This window comes from Hemicordylus capensis, chromosome 2, assembly GCF_027244095.1.
Source record: "Hemicordylus capensis ecotype Gifberg chromosome 2, rHemCap1.1.pri, whole genome shotgun sequence".
Lineage (NCBI taxonomy): Eukaryota > Metazoa > Chordata > Lepidosauria > Squamata > Cordylidae > Hemicordylus > Hemicordylus capensis.
In genome coordinates this window covers 195,326,304-195,345,945 of record NC_069658.1, presented here as the reverse complement: position 1 = coordinate 195,345,945, position 19,642 = coordinate 195,326,304, and the positions used below count along the sequence as shown (strand labels likewise).

General features: G+C 45.0%; 1 protein-coding gene across 7 annotated transcripts in view; it reads right to left on the bottom strand.

Annotated features, from left to right (window-relative positions):
• The window catches only part of LRP1 (LDL receptor related protein 1), a 452,537-nt gene that overhangs the window by 295,013 nt on the left and 137,882 nt on the right, over positions 1 to 19,642 (bottom strand). For all 7 annotated transcript variants that reach the window (XM_053288908.1, XM_053288910.1, XM_053288909.1 and 4 more), the window contains one exon: positions 15,526 to 15,663. In XM_053288908.1, coding sequence (XP_053144883.1) covers positions 15,526 to 15,663 — 138 coding nt within the window. The remainder of the gene's footprint in view (positions 1 to 15,525; positions 15,664 to 19,642) is intronic.

Here is a 19,642-nt window from a genome sequence, read left to right as displayed (position 1 = left end):
CAAGTCAAGAAAGAAACCGCCAACATTCCTGAAAGGGAGAAAGGGGTGTTATATGCTCCCTCAACATACTTTAAGAAGCCAGAATAAAAAGAAACTTTGGGGAGGGGAAGATATAGATGCCAGATCGATCCCCAGACACTGAGGAATACAGTTAGCAGGGTGATTCTGGGCACAATTAAGACACAAACTTGAAGAAGACTTGAAATAACTGTTTCTTCCTGTGGCTACTGACCCCACTTCTCTACTGAGGCCTTCATCCCTCTTTGAGACCTACAATTCTCAGGGGCAGGCAAGAGGTCTGTATTTAGCTCAGTCTGGCAGTATGTATGCACACATACATATACACAAACCCATATATTTTAAAAGAACACAGAAGACATAATCATAAAGTCTAGGATAATGGAACAACCAGGTACAAATATCTTTTCTTCATAACTCCTGTCCTGGGGTAAGAGACTAACAGATTTCTGTTGACAGCCACAAAGATATTATCATTGCTTTACTTTTCCACTGCCTAAAATGCTGCAGAGGAGAAAAATAGTCCTAAAAATAGAGGCTGTGGTACAAGCCAAGGAAAGCAAAGAAGGGTGCTTCTCCCGGAGCTGCCAGGCATTCCAGGTTTTAAAGGAACGTCCCTTATTTCAAAACACTGCACCTCAAAGAAACTCCACAGAAACCTTGCTATTCTCCAGAACTCTGCAGAGTCACACAGAACAGTCCCCATAACCTTACAGAATGCACATACTGTGGCTCCACAGATTCCTACAGAATGGACACTGCAGAGGTCCGGCTGCATTCCTTAAATCTGAAGTTCTGATTTGTCAGCCAGACACTCTCTCCATTTGTAAATGCCCAAGAGACTGATGAAAGGCCCAGCTTCCCTTCTTATAAGCTTTTCATTTCATTTCATTTTTCCCCAAGATTTACAACCTATTTGTCAGCTCAGCCAGCTCCCAAAGTGCCTTAGAACATGGTTAAAAGAATAAAAGCACAACAACATAGCCTGGTCTTTGGAAGAAATAAAAGCTCTCTTTGCAACATTTCTGCAGATATGGTGCCTAGCTGACTAGCAGGAGTTCTTCAGTCCTGTGGGGTCATCTTCAGCATCTCACGACCAGGGCCACACAACCTAAATAAGTTAAAATCCTGCACCAATATTTTCATGAATCCATTCATTCAGTTTATATACCACCCTTTCTAAAGTGGCTCAGGACAGTTTACATTAAAATAAAAAACAAAACAGTAAAAATCAGTAAACATTTAAACCAGATTAAAACTCATTAGAATTAAAATTCAAACTAGATATCATTAAAAGCCAGGCTAAAAAGGTAGGTCTTTAAGGCTCTCCTGAAGGCCTCCAAGGAAGATAATCCTCATATATCTACGGGAGCATGTTCCACAACCCAGGGGTGACAACTGAGATGGCCCAATCCCAGGTCGCCACCAGATGAACTGGTGGCATCTGAAGACAGACCCCTCCTGATGATCTCAATGAGTGGTGGGGATCTTGTAGAGAAAGGTGCTCTCTCAGGTAACCCAGACCAATAGAACTCAAATTCTGGGCTGGGGAAGTTTCCTGCCTGGAACCCTGGAGATTTGCAGTCAGGCAGTGTAAATAGCACTAAACTGGATAGACCAATGGTCTGATTCAGTAGAAGGCAGCTTCTTGTTGCTATAGTAGTTGTTTATTTATTTATTATTTACTGTTTACACTGTAAGACAGTCACCTGGTATTGATATGTCGATTATTTTAACTTGTTTTTCTTTCTTCTGGACTACAGTTATATTGGGTGTATTGTGTGGCAGATGTTTGTCTGTTTGTAGTCGGAAGTCCCATAATATTTTTACATCTTCATTTTCTACCACTTTTTCCATTTTATGGTGCCACCAATCTTTGGCTACAGGTAGCTTGTATTTTTTTGCAGATGTTCCAATGTATCATCCCTGCTACCTTGTCATGCCTTTGTTTGTAGTCAGTCTGTGTGATCTTTTTACAACAGCTGATTAGGTGTTCCATGGTTTCATCTGCTTCTTTACAAAGGCGGCACTTGCTGTTTGTGGTTGATTTTTCTACTTTTGCTCTTGTTGCATTTGTTCTTAGTGCCTGTTCCTGTGAAGCCAGTATTAAACCCTCAGTTTCTTTCTTCAAGTTGCCATTCTTAAGCCATTGCCAGGTCTTGGTGATGTCTGATTTCCCACTTATCTTGTGCAAATATTGACCATGCAGGGGCTTGTTTTTCCATTTTTCTGCTCGGTTCTTGACTTGTTCTTTCTTGTAGGCCTGCTTTCTTTCATTGGTGTTGAATAGTTTCTCGTTATTGACCATCTTAAGTGCATCTTCTTCACTGTCACTGATATATTCTTCAAGGCCTCTTTTCTCCTCCTCTACTGTTTGATGGACTTGCAGCATTCCTCTTCCACTTGAGCTGCGAGAGAAGTATAACCTATCTACATCACTGCGGGGGTGCAGAGAATGATTGATGGTCATTATTTTCCTGGTCTTACGATCTAGCATCTCTAGCTCTGCCTGGGTCCAGTCTATTATTCTTGTAGTGTATCTAATAATAGGTATAGCCTAGGTGTTTATGGCTTGTATGGTGTTCCCACCATTTAGTTTGAACTACAGAATTTTTTTTAACTCTCCTGATGATTCATTTATTATTATTATTATTATTATTATTAATAATAATAATAATATACCACTTTTCAAAAGAAGTTCTCAAAACAGTTTACACAGAAAAACAAACATGTTCAAGCTGTGTATATTGAGCAAATTTACAAAATTTCCCTTATTTTGCATAAATTATTCTGCAATGTATGATATTTGCAGTTTCTTCTGATTTTGCTAGCCATGGGAGTGGCACTCATTTCTTAGGCATTATCAAGCATATCTGCATGTCTATGCAACAGTAAAACTAGACACTTGCCCTTTTCCAAAAAAGAACAAAGTGTGGGGCGGGGGGAGGAGGCGGAAGAAAGTAGAGATTCTCAGGAAGCCAAATTCTTCACCCACTATCACATTCTGCACTTTTTCTGCACTCTCAAAGAATCATAGCATAGACACAGCAGGGTCTACAGAGTGAAAAAATTAGTGAGGTAAACAGACACAGGGTTTTGTTCAGTACAGCTTCACTTAGCTCTGCCAAGCCCTACAAAACTAGAAGAGAGCAAGTGTATAGTTCTCCCTTATCTATCACATTTTCCCCAATCACAGATTTGAGTATCTGCGACTGGGAAATTGTGACCGCCCTCACCAACTGTGACCTGAGTATCTGCAGTCTGGGTGGGGTTTTTTTAAATTTTGGGTTGGGGGGTAATTTGGGGGGTAAGAGAGTCACTCGAGTCAGAGAGTCATTTGGGGGGGGTGTCCGGGGAACATTTTCTGGGGGTGATTCTTTCCATTAACCACCTTGTTTTCAGTCGCTTCGCAACCACAATTCCCCTAACCCCCCTTTCCCCATTGACTTTAATGCCTCGTCAACTGCAAATTCACCGACTGTGAGGGTTTCCAGGAATGGAACCATCACAGTTGGCGAAGGACAACTGTACATCTTCTGCTAAGCAGAAACGAGTTGTCACACTGGTCTATAGTGAATTCACATGTGCTCTGCATTATCAGACACAGAAAGGCCATCCTTTCAGAGCTTCCACAAAGCCCTGCAAACTGGGCAAAGAGATGCCTTTTATACTTGGCAGGAGGAGAGCAACTCCTCCATTCATTCCAGCAAAGAGTCCCTTCCTGCGGCTGTTATTGAGGTCTCCTGTTTGTTTTGTTTTAGACCCATTGGGACAGGAAACCATTTTGAATTTCCCCCCCTTTTTTCACTCCTCCTGTTACGTAAATGCTTTGAGAAGTTTGCATTTTTAATAACAGTAACAAAAGCTACCTTTTTAGAGCTTCCACTTCTGTAAGCCACTTTAGCAGAGCAACAGGACTTCTGACATTGGCTAAATTAACGGAACGCATGTCACCTCCTCAAGATTGCCACATACCGACTGGCTACATTGTGGCACCTCACGCCTCCCAAATCAAACCATATCATGGTTCATTTCAAGGCTACATGAGTGACAAGCTGTTAAGGGTTTTAAGACTCAAGATCTGTTAATCAATTACGTTACAGAATGTGTGTCTAATTCCCCTAAGCTCCCTTTTAAAAGAAAAAACAACAAGCAAACTACTCAGGCTACATATTTTATCTCCTTGCCCTGATTTGCTGAGCATGCTGAAAGAGGAGATAATTGGAGTAAGAAACATCTTATGAAAGACCTGTGTTCAGAAGGGCTGACTTCTAGAGACTCCTCATGTGATCTTGGGCAACCCATTTCAGGACATGTCTGCAGTGCAGGTTCCTATTCAGCACTGAAGATATGAAGGTGTCTTTTGCTGGGTCAATTCACTGGTCCATATAGTTCAATCCTGTGTTCTCTGACTGCCAGCAGCAATCCAGTTTCAGACAGGGGTCTTTCGCAAGTCTACCTGAAGATTAAACCAGGGACCTTCTGCACACAATGTCTCCTCTACTGAGCTACCCTCCCTACAGAATTAGCTACAGAATTCAGCCCCTGCTTTCATTCCCACTGACTGTGCAGAACATTCATATATGGCTGACAAATAATTGGGTTGTTCCCCTATCAGAAGCATATCCTTGGCCTCCCAAGGATGAAGCTGCATTACACCAAGTCAGACCACTGGTCCTTCCAGCCTAACGTTGCCTACTCTGACTAGCAGCAACTCTACAAAGATTCAGACAGACCTTTCCAAAACTTTCTAGCCACAGGTCATTTTAAATGCATGTGTTCTCCCACTGAGTTATGGCCCTCCTACACCTTGACTTTAATTTCTCATCATCCTCCCAGATTCTTCCCACCCATCTTTTAGGACAGTATTCCTGAATTCCTCCTTCAGGTGACTTGAACAGCATAATAAGGTATGGTGACAGGCAGCCCCATCAACCATCTTTCTTTCTCTCCTGCTTTTTCTGGTGACCACCATATTCACTAATAGGCAACAATTATTCACTGAAGAAAAATAATTCACATGTTTACATGCAGTATATTTATTTATGGTATTGCTATACCGCCTGACATGTGCATTCATAGGCAGTGTACATAAGTGAAAACACAATATAAAAAGAGGATAAAATGGTTAAAACAATTATGATATAAAATTAATTAAAAGCCTAAGAAAATTAGGAAATCCAATAGCTGGGATTGATAAAATGGTAGCCACCAGATGAGAAGCAGCCATCAGGATCAGAAAATGTGGTGGGCTGAGAAAAGACAAAAGTATCAATGGCAAACAAGAAAGGCTCAGCAGGCCAAATTTGGCCCACAGGCCAAATTAGGGCTCTAGGAAGAATCACAAAATCCAGCCTATACTCCACACAGCTACTGTAGTTAGAACAAGTGATACCCCAATGCCACCACTGATGCCCCACTGATGCCCAATGGCTTGCTTTACAAATCTGCACAATTGAGTGTCATGAACCCAAGCCACCTGGAGCACCCACCAGGTCTGGACAATGAGAGTTCAGGGAAGATGAACTCCCTGAAGTCTGAATGGAGACCAGACCAATGTTCCCTCTAATTTTTATATCTATGTATGGAATACGTTTTGTTCTGGGCTGCAATATCAAGGTACTATGTGCACACATGCATTCAGAGTGGGGCCTTCATGATTCAACCTGAGCGGGATCTAAAGTTAACTGAGCGGACATTTAAAAAAAAAAAAACACCTATGTGCACGCGCACATACACATGCCTTAGAGGGAACACTGGACCAGACCTCCTTACTGTACCTTTGCACCACAATCCTGAGGGCCCACCCAGTGAGTCAGAGCTATCAGCCTCAGAAGATGAGGAAGGCAATGCAGGAGAGCACCTCCAGAGACCTTGCCTCTGTCTTCTGTCTCTGAGGACTCTCTGGAACCACAACAAACCAACAAAAGGAATCACTACCCCACCAGAGAAGCCTGCATAAAAGGAACAGAGAGTGGCTCCTTTAAATGACTACTGCCCCTTGAAGAGGTGGGAGGAGCCTGAAACAAGGATCTTGGAGCAGGCCTATTTAAGAGCTCAGTTGCTGAAGCAACTTTGTTATAAAGTTTTCTTACCTGCTACTGTGCTCCTGCTATGACTCTGGTTGCTGACTGCTTGCCCGACTTTGTCTCCTCCTGTATACTGTCTCTGGCTACTGACCCATTGCTTGTCTGACCATGCTTCTTGCCCGCTCCTATTGGTAATGACCCTTGTACATGTGACCTTGACCTTGCCTTCTCCTACAAACTGCTTTCCAGCTTTGACCCTTGGCCTGATGGCTATGTTTTCACGGACCTGTGCTACCTTGATCAGCTCACCAGCATGTACCAAACACAACAGTGAGGCTATTCTCATGATGGGGGGAAAGTGGGCTAAGGGAGCCCAGCCTGGTTTCCCCGCTTCGTGAGAATCACCGGGCTTGCGGGCGAGCCTGGTGGTTCCACAGCAGCTAGCCCACCTAAAAAACCCTCCTCCTGAATGAGTTTAACGGAGCAAGTGCTCCGTTGGCCTTATTTCTTAGATTGTGCGTCATCCGCAGCTGCTTGCAGCCACCAACGACACAGTTGGGGTGGGTCCCCAGTGAGCCATGACTGGGCACAGGAGCGCCCGACCAAAGCCACTGCGTGCCTGGGTGGCCAATCTGGCTGCCCAGCAACGAGTGACTGCTCGTGTGCTGGGAGAGTGGGCCAAGCCCACTCTCCCTGCATAAATAACCCCATGAGGCTCTACACCTTAATCGTGTGTAGAGCTTCACTGAGTGATTGGGCAACACATTTACTGCACAGGCTTAAAAACCCAGAAGTCTGGTTAAAATCAGGCTTACTTTAGTCCTTGATTTACACTTTAATTGAGGTGAGGCAGTGAGTGGACAAAGACGAATCCAGTGCAACCCAATGGCAACAAGAGAATGATATGTTGAGGCCACAAGTTTCAGCTCTAACCTGCAAGATTTCTGTCCACAGAAATTGATGCCACAACCCTTGATGCTGTATTTTATGTTTCAAGGGGGAATTTTTGTCCTGCTTCAAATGGCTGAAAACTTCAAGACCGTTAAAGAAGCATCGCAGAGTCCCCCAAACCCTTTCTGCACAAATCAGAGGTACCGTGCAGGTGCATCCAGTTCACATCGGTATAAAGGAACGAACTCCTTCATTTAAAGCATTTGGACCCTCCCAGGGCACACTGCTGCCTGGGGAAGTTGCAAACTGATTCTCTCATGCAGCTACCACCTGCACAGGAAGCAGACAGCACATTACTGTGGGGCGATCTTGCCCCAAAGCATTTATTTTCTGGGGAACGCAGATAGCTACTTCCTCTCTACCACCAAGAAAAAGTAGGGGGGAGATGAAGAAAATGTCTCCAATCAAGAGATGACACTTTTTCTATATTTCGCTGGAGGCCTGTAAACTAAATCAATTGCATGGCACCCCACGAGATTGTATGGAGGAGCACTCTTCTGGGGCATGCAGAACTACCATAATCAGGCAAGGGTGGTGGATTTAAAATGCTGTTTTTAACCTTTATGGCCCAAAACAGCTTGGGATCAGGTTATCTAAAGTAATGCCTTACCCCATATGTCCCTACTAAGACCTTAAGATCCTCTATAGAGCCCTGCTCCAAGTGTCCTTACTAAATGAGGTGAGGCGGGTGGCAACTAGGAAGAGGGCCTTTTTGGTGGTTAAATTTATAAAATAGACTCCCCAGTGAGGCTTGCCTAGCACCATCACTATGCTCTTTTAGGTGCCAGGAGATGACTTTTTTGTTCACCCAGCATTTTTGAATGCTTTAAAAACATTTTTGAATATTTTTGCCTTTTTAGTTGTATTTGTTTTGTTTTGTTTAATGTTTTTTTGAACTGTATTAAACTGTTCTATTGTCTTGTGAGTCACACAGAGAATAATTTGTTATGGGGTAGCCATATTAAAAGAAAAATATTATTATTTACTTAGACCTTTAAAAGGAGATTGGGCAAGTTATTCAGCATTACTTTCAACTCCCCACCTAAAGGTTTACAGTTACCATTTATGATAATAAAAGAAGAGTTTGCGTTTCTACCCAAGTTGTTCTCAACTGCTATATCTGAAGAATATGTAAAGAAATTTGTCAGGTAGAGAGGTTATTCTCACAACTTCCCAAAAGCAGGCTAAGGGAGCCCAGCCCGGTTTTAGAAGGTCATGTGCTGCAACAGGAACCACGCGGCTGCCAACAGGAAACCTCCATAAATGCCCCCACCCAAGGTTAGCGGAGTGAGCACTCCACTAACCCAATTTATTCAATCATGAGTCACCATGGTGCAGCTCCGTGCCACGGCAACTCACAAGGAGACCCCCGACTGGGAGACTAGAACACGCCTCCCAGCCTTGGGGCATTCTGGAACTTCTGGGGGACCTGGCCTTCTCTGTGGCTGCCCCAGGGCTTTGGAACTCACTCCCTGCTGAAATAAGTACATCTCCTTCTCTGCTTGATTTTAGGAGGACCCTGAAAACGTACCTATTTTCCCAGGCCTTCAACTGAGACCTAACTTTTAAATTTGAATGTGTTTTTATCTATTATGATTTTTATCTTTCTATTAATTTTAATTGTTTTATATTTTATATTATGTTTTAATTCTGTACACTACCTAGAGTTTTTGATATTAGGCAGTATATACATTCAATGAATGAATGAATGAATGAATGAATAAGAGTCACTTTGAGGGTCCTTTGAGAAGAAGTCACAATAAATAAGTTGAACAGGAAAGCAGCCAGACTAGAGCTGAACATCTAGGTACCTGAGTCAAATAGGACCCTTAGAGAGATTATTCCTGATGCCTGCCCCATTGCCACCACAAATAAAAAGAGGGGAGCAAAGTCTGTTGCAGTGGAACTAAGAGGCAACCCATTTTGGGGAAACGGGCCTTTGGCTCACTACCACCACCACATCCACCCTCTTCAAAGTGGCTCTCCAGCAAAGCTTGTTTCCACCCAGTTCCATAGTCTCAGTCCATAATATGTTCTACTGTGCCACCTAACCTACTGATATCAAAAACCAGAGGGATTTCAGACCCCTCCCAGAACTTATAGCAGTCTGGATAAACAACCTGGGAAGTCATGGAACAAGAGCCACATTAACTTAGAAGCAGGACCTCTCAGATTATCAAAACTAGGACATGAGCCTAGCAACAGAGACTTTCAAAGTGGAAGTCAAGAGTGGGGCAGCACTTGGGCCAGATGACAGAACTCAGGGCCGGTCAAGATTAATCCAGCCACTTGCAACCTTGTCTGGATTTGGAAAATAAAACTGAGCCTGGAAGTTGGCTGTGTTCACCTCTAGTAAACAATGGGCCTCAACGACATACACACACATCTCCCAGCACACGTCTCAGCTCAGTTTCAAATATAAGAGTTAGGAGACCTAACAAGTGGTCAAAAACACATGCCCCTTGATCCCAAGGGGGACAATGAATGTGTCCTTCCATGGGACCCCACTGTTCCTTTGCCTGGCCCAGCTCTGAGCTCCCAATAGGTCTGAGGACAGGCTCAGAGAATACTCAGTATTACCTGCAGCAGAGGATAGGGCTATCCTAGTATGAATTACACACACTTCAAGGCACATACACTGGAGGCAAGAGTAGCATTACTCCTGCTATTTAACACTTATATAGCACCAACACTATGCCACTGCTATACACTGTACACAGTTCCTGTCCTGGGGGCTTACAATCCAGATAAACTTAGCTTCTAGGCAGGAGGGAAGCACAGAGCCAATATATCAACAATGCCAGCTTCATCTTAGAGACCAAACAAAATTTTAAAAACTGCATCAAGAACAACTGTATTTGCATTAATTGTATAAATTACGCAAATTGAACACATCTGCATATTTTCTCTGGTGTTGTGCAATTTATTTTGATTCTGCCAGTGATAATGTTGTTCAACCACTTCTGTTGCTTTTGAGATTTCAGTGGGAATTGCCTGCACTTTTTCAAATGTATCTTCATAGCCATATGGACTAGAAACCCGATCTTCTTTTTAAAGGAGACTCCCAGAAAGTTAGATTCTGTTCCGATTACCACATTCTGACAGAAATCACAGCATTGCCTCCTGCTTCAGTAATGAGAATCTGTAGGTGAAATTGAATCCATATGCTAGTATGAGATCTCCACACGCAAGCAAACTTCCACAGATTTGCAAGGGAGAACCAGATCTGCCACCAGTCAGCATCAAGGCTTGGCTGGGAAGGGCTAGGATGATGTTAATAAGGCTTTTATAGTCAAGGGCTTTGCTGGCCTTTGGAGCAAAAAATGGGCCTAACCACACAAATCGGCCTCCCAGAAATTCCTCTGCTCAGATTCCCAGTCTTGGATGAGAAAGTAGTGCCTCTCAAGAGTCATTGGCTCTTAGTCAAAACTCGGCATGATTCAGCCGATAATACCATAATGTTACCTGATTAGGATAATGTATTTCACTTTCCAGAGCTAATCCTGATTAAAAATGGATTAGGGACACCATGTCCTCCTCTGTGTCCCACCCCTCACCTCAACCTTTTCCACAGCTAGGTCCCCGCATCAGTGTGACCTTTTTGTGCTTGGAATACAGCTCACAATCCTTCTAGCCAGGCCACACGTGGCCATCTGCTTGCTAGAGACATAAGCAAAACATGTTGTGGTACAGAATACTGCCAAGAAGCAATATAAGCACACAGACTGGACACATCTGGAAGCGCTGCATTAAATCCATCAGGAAAGGACAACATCTGTATTCTCAACTCTTTTCCTCAGAAAAGGATCCAGGGGGAAGAGAGGATTGCTCAAGAGGGGTCAAGGTTCCCCCCAAAAAGTTGGCATCACCTTTCAGTAAGGGCTTCACAGTTACAGAGTCCAGAGGCTCAAGTCAGTAGAGGGACATGAGTGGGGGGAGGAGGAACAAATATATTTCCCAAAGGAGATCCTCCTAGGAGGCAAACTCTTAGTAGTACTTGGTTGCTTGCTGTGCAGAGGGGATGGACACAAGACAGCAACACAGTACAAGTTATATGAGTCTCTTTCCTTTTATGAGCTACTGTTGGAAGGGGCATTAGATACAAAAGAGAGGTATAACCTCTAAAGTGAAATCTCACACACACAATCTCATACACACAACACAAAACTCAAGTCGCTGATCGGACAGCATGCAGGAGGGTGCAGGCATCTGTATACTCACACACACAATCTCACACACACAATCTCACACACACAACACAAAACTCAAGTCGCTGATCGGACAGCATGCAGGAGGGTGCAGGCATCTGTATACTCACACACACAATCTCACACACCCAACACAAAACTCAAGTCACTGATTGGACAGCATGCAGGAGAGTGCAGGCATCTGTATACTACTGAGGAATGGAGGCTTTTTAGCTGAAACGGGAACTTCAAGTTACAAGGCTGCACAGCTAGATGCTGAACTGGAACAAAGTGCACTTGTCCAAGATGCTGCATCAGGCAGAAAGGCCTTTGCTACTGCCACAAAGGTGCCAGAAATGGCTTTGCTGGCATCACGCTACTTCCCCCACCCCCAAGCGAGGGCTCTGCTCCCAAGTTCACTTCAGGACAGATGACTGCAGGTGAGTAATCTGCTCGTGTGATATCCACTTAAACGCTCCAATTCGACTCTGCTAAGAGAGAGTTTTCCAATAGGATTACAGAGCAGGGTTAAAAAGAAACCAGCCTCTTTGATCCACACCAGAATGAAACCTCCTAAGAGCCTTAAAACCCTCCAGAGGACAATATGGCTATTTAGCAGTCTGCAGGGAAAATGAAACAAGTGGCTTTCTTCTCCCCCTTCTCCTTCTTCTTTAGAGTACTTATTTCTGCTAAACTCCTAACTGTGCCAGTGCTGAGTCAATGCAAGCCACTTTCTGACTGCCAAAGGCTGAATATGCATAGGGCTGCACTAAGACTTCAATCCTAAACTCACTAGCTCACATCCTGACTTGCAAAGGGGATGCTTAATGAGACTGCAGGGATGCAACTGGGGGCCTGCAGGTGACTCCCCATTCCCTCTATGTGTGTGCGCTGTGGTGCGAGTGGCTGAAATATCCCTGCTCTGCCTGCACCCTGGAAGCAATCAGGAAGAGAGAAAGCACATCGCTGAACATCAGTGATGTGTTCTCTGTTTTCCAAAGCACAGACAGAGCAGGGACGCCTCACCCACTCGTGCAACAGCACACATAGAGGGACTGGGGCAGTTGCCTGCAGGCCCCAGTCATGCGCGTTGCTAATCAGGATGTCATCCTCTTGCTTGAGAGGATGCCACACTTAGCACAGTAATGCTGCCTTCTGAGTAAGCTTGAGTTTGTATAGCCAAGACAACCTGGTAAACATCCATCATTTTATTTCTAGGAGGACCGTGTCCAATTTTATTGTATATGTTCTTAGAATTAAACTGCTAAATTAAAAGGGTAACACTCATTAAAATGGTAACAGTCTAGGAGAGGAGAGCTGGTCTTGTGGTAGCAAGTATGACTTGTCCCCGTAGCTAAGCAGGATCTGCCCTGGTTGCATATGAATGGGAAACTTGATGTATGAGCACTGCAAGATCTTCCCCTCAGGGGATGGAGCCGCTCTGGGAAGAGCAGAAGGTTCCAAGTTCCCTCCCTGGCTTTTCCAAGGTAGGGCTGAGAGAGATTCCTGCCTGCAACCTTGGAGAAGCCGATGCCAGTCTGTGTAGACCAGGGATTCTCAACGTTGGGCCCCCAGATGTTATTGGACTTCAACTCCCAAAATCCCCAGCCCCAGTGGCCTTTGGTTGGGGATTATGGAAGCTGAAGTCCAATAACATCTGGGGACCCAACATTGAGAATCCCTGGTGTAGACAATACTGAGCTAGATAGACCAACGGTCTGACTCAGTATACAGCGGCAGCTTCCTATGTTCCATTCTCTCTGCCCTATAGACCCAAACTTCCTAGGGTTCTTGCCATCACATGCTCACATGCTTATTTCCTAGCATTCACATTGACTCACAGATCTTCTGTCCACCCTTCTTAGCATTTGTTCTAAAATTTCACCTCTCCAGTCATCTAACATTAGGAACATAGGAAGCTGCCCTAGACAGAGTCAGACCATTGGTCCATCTAGCTCAGTTTTGTCTACACAAACTGGCATTGGCTTCTCCAAGGGTGCAGGCAGGAATCTCTCTCTGCCCTATCTTGAAGATGCTGCCAGGAAGGGCACTTGGAACCTTCTGCATGCAAGCAGGCAGGTGTTCTTCCACTGAGCTATGGCCCGTCCTCATAGGTGGAATATTGTTCAGTGCTCTCACATGTGGTCTCCCATTCAAATGCAACCAGGGCAGACCCTGCATAGCAAGGAGACAATTCATGCTTATTACCTTAAGACCAGCTCTCCTCCCTCTCATTGCCTCTGCAGATACCAGAGGACAGATGCGGTTCTTTGCTCTGGTATACACAAAAACCTGATGCAGAAAATCAATGTGCCTACACCCTAATTGCATATGACTTCCACTGACCCCTGCCAGCTTGCATTTCCTAATGTTGTTTTGGAAAGTCTCACAACTTATTCCTTAGTTCAGTTTTGCCTTAATTGTATTTGAGTTATACTGAACAGCAAACTGTTTCAATAAACATTTATTTTTAAAGCTCATGACCCCAGTCATAGACCACACTGGCTGACATCCACACACTAGCACAAAGATGTTTCAAAGGCTAGTTCTGCTAAGTCAGAACTTTGTGTTCCAAACTAGTGTTGTATTAGTGTAATACAGGTGGAATTCATTATCCGTGGAGGTTCTGTTCCGGCAGATTCCTGTGGGTAACTGAACTGCAGATAATGAAGCATTGAAGTCAATGGGACTGTGGGGGTTAGGTTTCCAGACTTCAAAAATATCACTAAAAAGCGGCAAAAACTAGCCAAATGAAGTGTCTTACTGTGCTTTTCAGGCCTTCCTCAGTCAAGTGATGCCCCCGGCCACAAAGTACCCAGAATTCCACAAAAAATGTGGGATTCTGTTTGGGTTTTGTTTGGGTTTTTTAAAAAACAAATGAACCACAAATCACAAAATGGTGGCCGGAAATGACCTCCAAGGTCATTTCTGGCCACCCCTGATCTGCGGATACGCTGGTTTAACCCTTCCCCCCACCCCTGCATGTATGCCGAGGCAGTTGTCTATTACATGACCGTGGATACGTGAGGTTCTCCTGAACTGTTGCACTAGCTTATGGACACAGAGCTCTAACTTGTGGACAGAGAAGGTTGTTGCTAGTGCAGTGCTGCAGAGCACCACAACTCCATACAAATCCACACACTTAATTGTGCATAGCATCTATCAGTGCATTAGCACAATGCTAGCTTGGATGTCAGACTCTGATCAGCTTTCCCTGTTGCACAACCAGAACAAGAGCTCCAGGGACTGCACCACTTTGAGCATCCATACAGCTAAGCAACTTTCTTATGAATGCACAACTTTGTTGGTTGTGCTGGCAAGCACAGCATTAGTCTGGATGTCAGCCACTGAATCCAGTGACCACAGAGCCAGTACAATAACTTGAAATTTTGGACATAACTTGAACTGTTATCTGTCCAGTGTGGCTTTTTAAGCCCCAGCTTAAAAAGCCCCAGCTGTTGCTTCTGCTCTGCAAAACAGTCAGGAAGGGATGCTTTTATAAATGAGAAGCAACGGGAAAGGGAAGGGGTGGTTAACCCTTCCCCAGTCTGACGTTTCCCTCCTGTACTTCTCCTCTCCACTGGTCCCTTTCTCCCCTGACAAGGTTCCAAATTCATGTTTCCATCACAAATATAGGTCAGAAATTCTGGATGAGGTGGGGGTGGGGGAGTTGCGGCATGAGGCAGAGGAAGTGTTAAGTATGTGCGCACACACATGCACAAATGCACGCACGCATGCACACACACAGAACTGCTTCTCTACTCAAATTGCTGTTTTGCAGAAGAGAAGTGGCAGCTGAGGTATTAAAAGGTGCGGTCCAAATAATGTGCTGTTGAAGCCTGTGTTTGAAAGCTAAGTGTTGCAGGCTGTTACTAGATTTTTATGTTATAATGACTAAAAATAAGGGAAATTTAAGTTAGATATAAAATGCTAATATGAGTCATTCACACTAAATTTGTTTTGCAATCCAGAAAGGTATGACTTCACTCTCTAATTTTAAAAGAAGTAACTGCACTGTACTGATTAAAATCTTTTCCTCCTCCTCCTCCTCCTCTACATTTGTGAAAACGTATCGTTTCTGATCATTTTGCTTCTGCAATTATTTGGCATTTCTCCAACAAATACAACTCTTACTCATTCTTTTATAAACACAGAATATTGCATCAGGATTTTTTGCTGCACCATCAGAGTAAAGGTTTTGTTTTGTTTTTTTAAGTACTGAATGGTTCCAGAATATAGCTCTCCAATAGGACACTCGCTGTGCCCAGCTGTATGACCCAGGGCTCCTCCAATAGCAACAGCTTCTGTAAACAGTCAGGTGAAATTGAAGAGCAACTTACCTCGGCAGTGGGCCCCTTCATCTGTACCATCTGCACAATCGCGTTCCCCATTGCACAGCCTGGTCATGGGGATGCAGAGCTCAGTGCCCAGGCAGTTGTGTTCATTAGGCTGGCATCTTGACACCTTGCTCTGTGGACCTGGAGAACAGGAAGAATCACAAATGTCATAAGAGAAGCTAGATTATGGAAAGCCATAGGAAGCTCACAAGCAAGGAATGGTTAGCACAGCTCTGTGGAGGGTGATGCTCACACATGAGGGAGGAAGGGAGGGAGAGGGGGGGGGAGGGAGAGAGTGAGAGGGAGGGAGAGGGGTAGGAGAGACCTTACCCTGTATGTGCCTGCATAAGGAAAACATGTGTGACTTTTCAGCAGAGGCGTAACTAGGGAAAACGGCACCTGGGGCAAGCACTGAAATGGCGCCCCCCCCGTGCCCCCCACCCCCCAACATACTACATTATACTTAGGTTTTTCCTCACAAGCGCCCGCCGCCGCCACCGCACCAGGCCACTGACTGCAATGGGGGGGGGGGGCGCGGGCGGCGCGGAAGGGACCGCTCGTGGGGGAGGGAGCGCCAACGCGCTCCCTTGACTGCTGCAGCGCTGCTGCACTGAGCAGGAAACATTTGTATTAATAAAAAATTTTAAAAAAAATTAAAAAAAAAATTGTCATGTCGGCGCCCCCCATGTGACCAGAAAAGATGGCGCCCGGGGCATGTGCCCCCCCCTGCCCCCCCCCTATAGTTACGCCTCTGCTTTGCGGGGGAAAGCTGATACATGAACTAGTCACACATTCAGTTTACCAAAAGAACCAACAGGGCTCAGTGGATGCAGAGCTAGATTTGCACCCAAGAGACCTGTGCTCAAATGCATGCTCAGCAGCCAAGAACTTACAGTGAGAGTTCAGGGCAAAGCCCAAGCTCCTGGGTTCTGTGTGTATGAACACAGAAAGGTGCCTTATACCAAGCCAGACCAGTGGTTTGTCCAGCCCAGTACTGTCTACTCTGACTGGCAGCAGTTCTCCAAGGTCTTAAGACAGAGGTTTTTCCCCCATCACCTACTACCTTTTAACTGGAGCAAAGTAAAAGTCTCCAGATGCCAGAGATCAAAGCTAAGCACGCAAAAGCATGCACTCTACCACAAAGTTATTGCCCCTTCCCAAAAAGTACAGCCTCGTCCCTCCTCCTACAATTAGGTAAGAACCAGCCACCGTGTGCTTTGTGAACAACCACTCTGGCTAGCAAATCACCCAGTCACCCAGGAAATCACGTGGCTAAACCACAGCTGGTTTAACCTACCCATTTGATCCCTCTTGGCTTCTACCTTACAAAAGGGATTTACATCCGACTAGAAGATCTTCATTACTCACAGATTGTGTTTTTCCCTAGTGCTGTCAACCCCCCAGATTTTGCTTCGGGAGAGGGCATACAAATCAATTCCCTTGGGCAGCTCCATATTACAGGTTAATTCAACTAGGTTCCTTTCCAGCCCAAGGGAGCGGGTGCCATGGTAGCCCAGTCCATCAGTCAAAACGGTTCACCATGTAGGAACAACCCCCGCCATCAACCACTTACTCACAACTGAGACATCATTAACAGGCCACTATTTCTTTAAGATGCTAATAAATGAGCTAATTTATTTCATGTGACAAGCTCGTGGCAGCAACGGGGATGCATTAGACAGGAATTTTTGCCCGTAGAAAACCACTTTAAAGTAGCTGTTCTTTTGCCCATAAATATATCCTGTAATAATTGATTTGGCAAGAGCCCCAAAAACAAATAAAACTGGGAAGGCCACAAATGAGGAGATAAGAAGGCCTCAACTAAGAGCCCAGAGAGCTACCTAGCTATGCAGTTCAAGGGTAAAAAGCAGCACCAGCATTCACTCAGTTTAGAAGATAATGCACCCCTGGAGATTATACATTAGTATCACAGAACCTTTCCATTAAATGGCCCTTAGGTCAAAGCTGTTTAGCTTTTGTGATGCTGCACTGCAACAGTTCTATTATGGTCTGTATTTCTAAGATGCAACTGTAGATTGTGAGATGTAAACAAATGCATGATTATTTAAAAGGTTGAGCCACTGGTTGGGGAGAGAGTACCTCCCTGAGGGTGCAAATCACCTGGAGGGGGGGGACCCAAAGTTCTAGGGGGAGGGGGGAATTCTGCAGCAGGCAGAGCCAGAGACATTTTCCTCCCAGCAGTAAAGCCCCGCAAGTGGCTATTCTAATCATGGATGCTGCAGAGAGGCATGGGATGTATGGGAACTTCTGGCTGCGGCAGCAGCTCATCCCCCTCCTGCCTCTTTCCCTGGCTGGCTGCTTTTGGGAGGAGGCTTGACATGCTCTGTTCAAGTCCACTTCTAATGCCAGTGCTGGATTAGTGCCCAGCCCACAAATTCTTACACACGAAGAAGAGGGCTGCATACATGCAGCTGTCTGCAAGGATTCTCTGCACTCGCTTGCCAAAGGCAGGACTGGTGCTAAAGCAGGGACTCCAGAGGCAGAGCAGGCGCAGAAGGGGCCAGCATTCAAAACACTTGAAGTTAAACTGGAAAAGGCTCAGTTCAGACATCAAGACAAAACCATGGTTTGCACTCGCAGAACTCTGCCTAGAAGAACCCAAACCATGGTTCCATGGATGAACTGTTAAGCGTCTCTGTGTTCTGACCCTGTTCCATCTAGATCAGGGGGTGGAGGAAGAATGGCCTTTCTGCCACTTGTGTCCACTCTGTATCTCTTAATTTTATTTTACTAGCTTTCCATCCTACAAGGCAGCCGGATAATTAAGGCCCCAAAATGTACCTGAACACAAGATGGAGATTAATTTTTAAAATGTTTTCCACCACACTTCTGCAGGCAGAGAGGGCTTCAGCTGCACCTGAAGTGCCAAAAATGTTCCTGGTGGCCAGCTCATGACAACTGCCATTTTCTCCCTCTCTCTGATATACACTGATAAACAAACTGCACACACAAGTTTTGCATTGCCATTTGCAATGCATTTTGCAACCCTGCCTTGAAAAACACTGCAGACGCACACAGCAAAGAGGAATCTGACCCTCCCAACACAGCACACACATTTCAAACACAGTCCAAAAATGGCCAAAAAAGAATCACTGGCGCAGGATCCACTGCCAGCCACAGTGCCTGCACTGCAGTAACATCACTGGCACAAGTTGCTTTCTCAAACACAATTATGACTCCTTACATTACTTTGCAGTATTGCAACAGCAGCACATTACTTAGCAGCAACCATAACCATAACCATGAGCCCCTGGTGGCGCAGTGGTAAAACTGCCGCCCTGTAACCAGAAGGTTACAAGTTCAATCCTGACCAGGGACTCAAGGTTGACTCAGCCTTCCATCCTTCCAAGGTCGGTAAAATGAGTACCCAGAATGTTGGGGGCAATATGCTAAATCATTGTAAACCGCTTAGAGAGCTTCGGCTATAGAGTGGTATATACATGTAAGTGCTATTGCTAAGTGCTATAAGCTGAACTGGAGCAACTTAGTACACATTTCAATGCAGATTGCAGAGCAGACCAGAACAGTGAGTGAAGCACAAGTTAGTCTCACAGCCAGACATGCAGCTCATCACAGCAATCACCAAGAAATATCTCTCTCTCACACACACATACAGGCCTCTGTCCATTTCTCGCCACAACACTATCTCATAAACAAACCAAAAACCACAAGTCAAGGAAGGCAGGCAGATACCTAAGTTCTGTCTTTGTGTCAATCTGAGATCCAGCAGAACCAGATCCAGCAACAGCACAACATATTATACTCAGTGCTGAGAAATGAAAACCACAAAATCAAACCTTCCTTGATTCATTCCTCCTCTCCTCCTGATGTATCCTCTTCAAGACAGGCACACTAGAAGGGCTCTCTCTGCCTCCCAGGCTTTTTGAATACATTCTGAATGTGAAATGTCCTCTGTTTGTGTTTCCTCCCCGCAGCCAATGGGGGCACAGTTGCCCATGACAACACTTGATTTATCTGATAACAAACCAATCAAGAAGCAAGGAGAATGGAAGCCAGTGCCAGAAAGCAAATCAGCAAGGGAAAAACTGGCCTCCAAAATGGCAATCGAAACATCACAGAGGCTATTCACACGAGCATG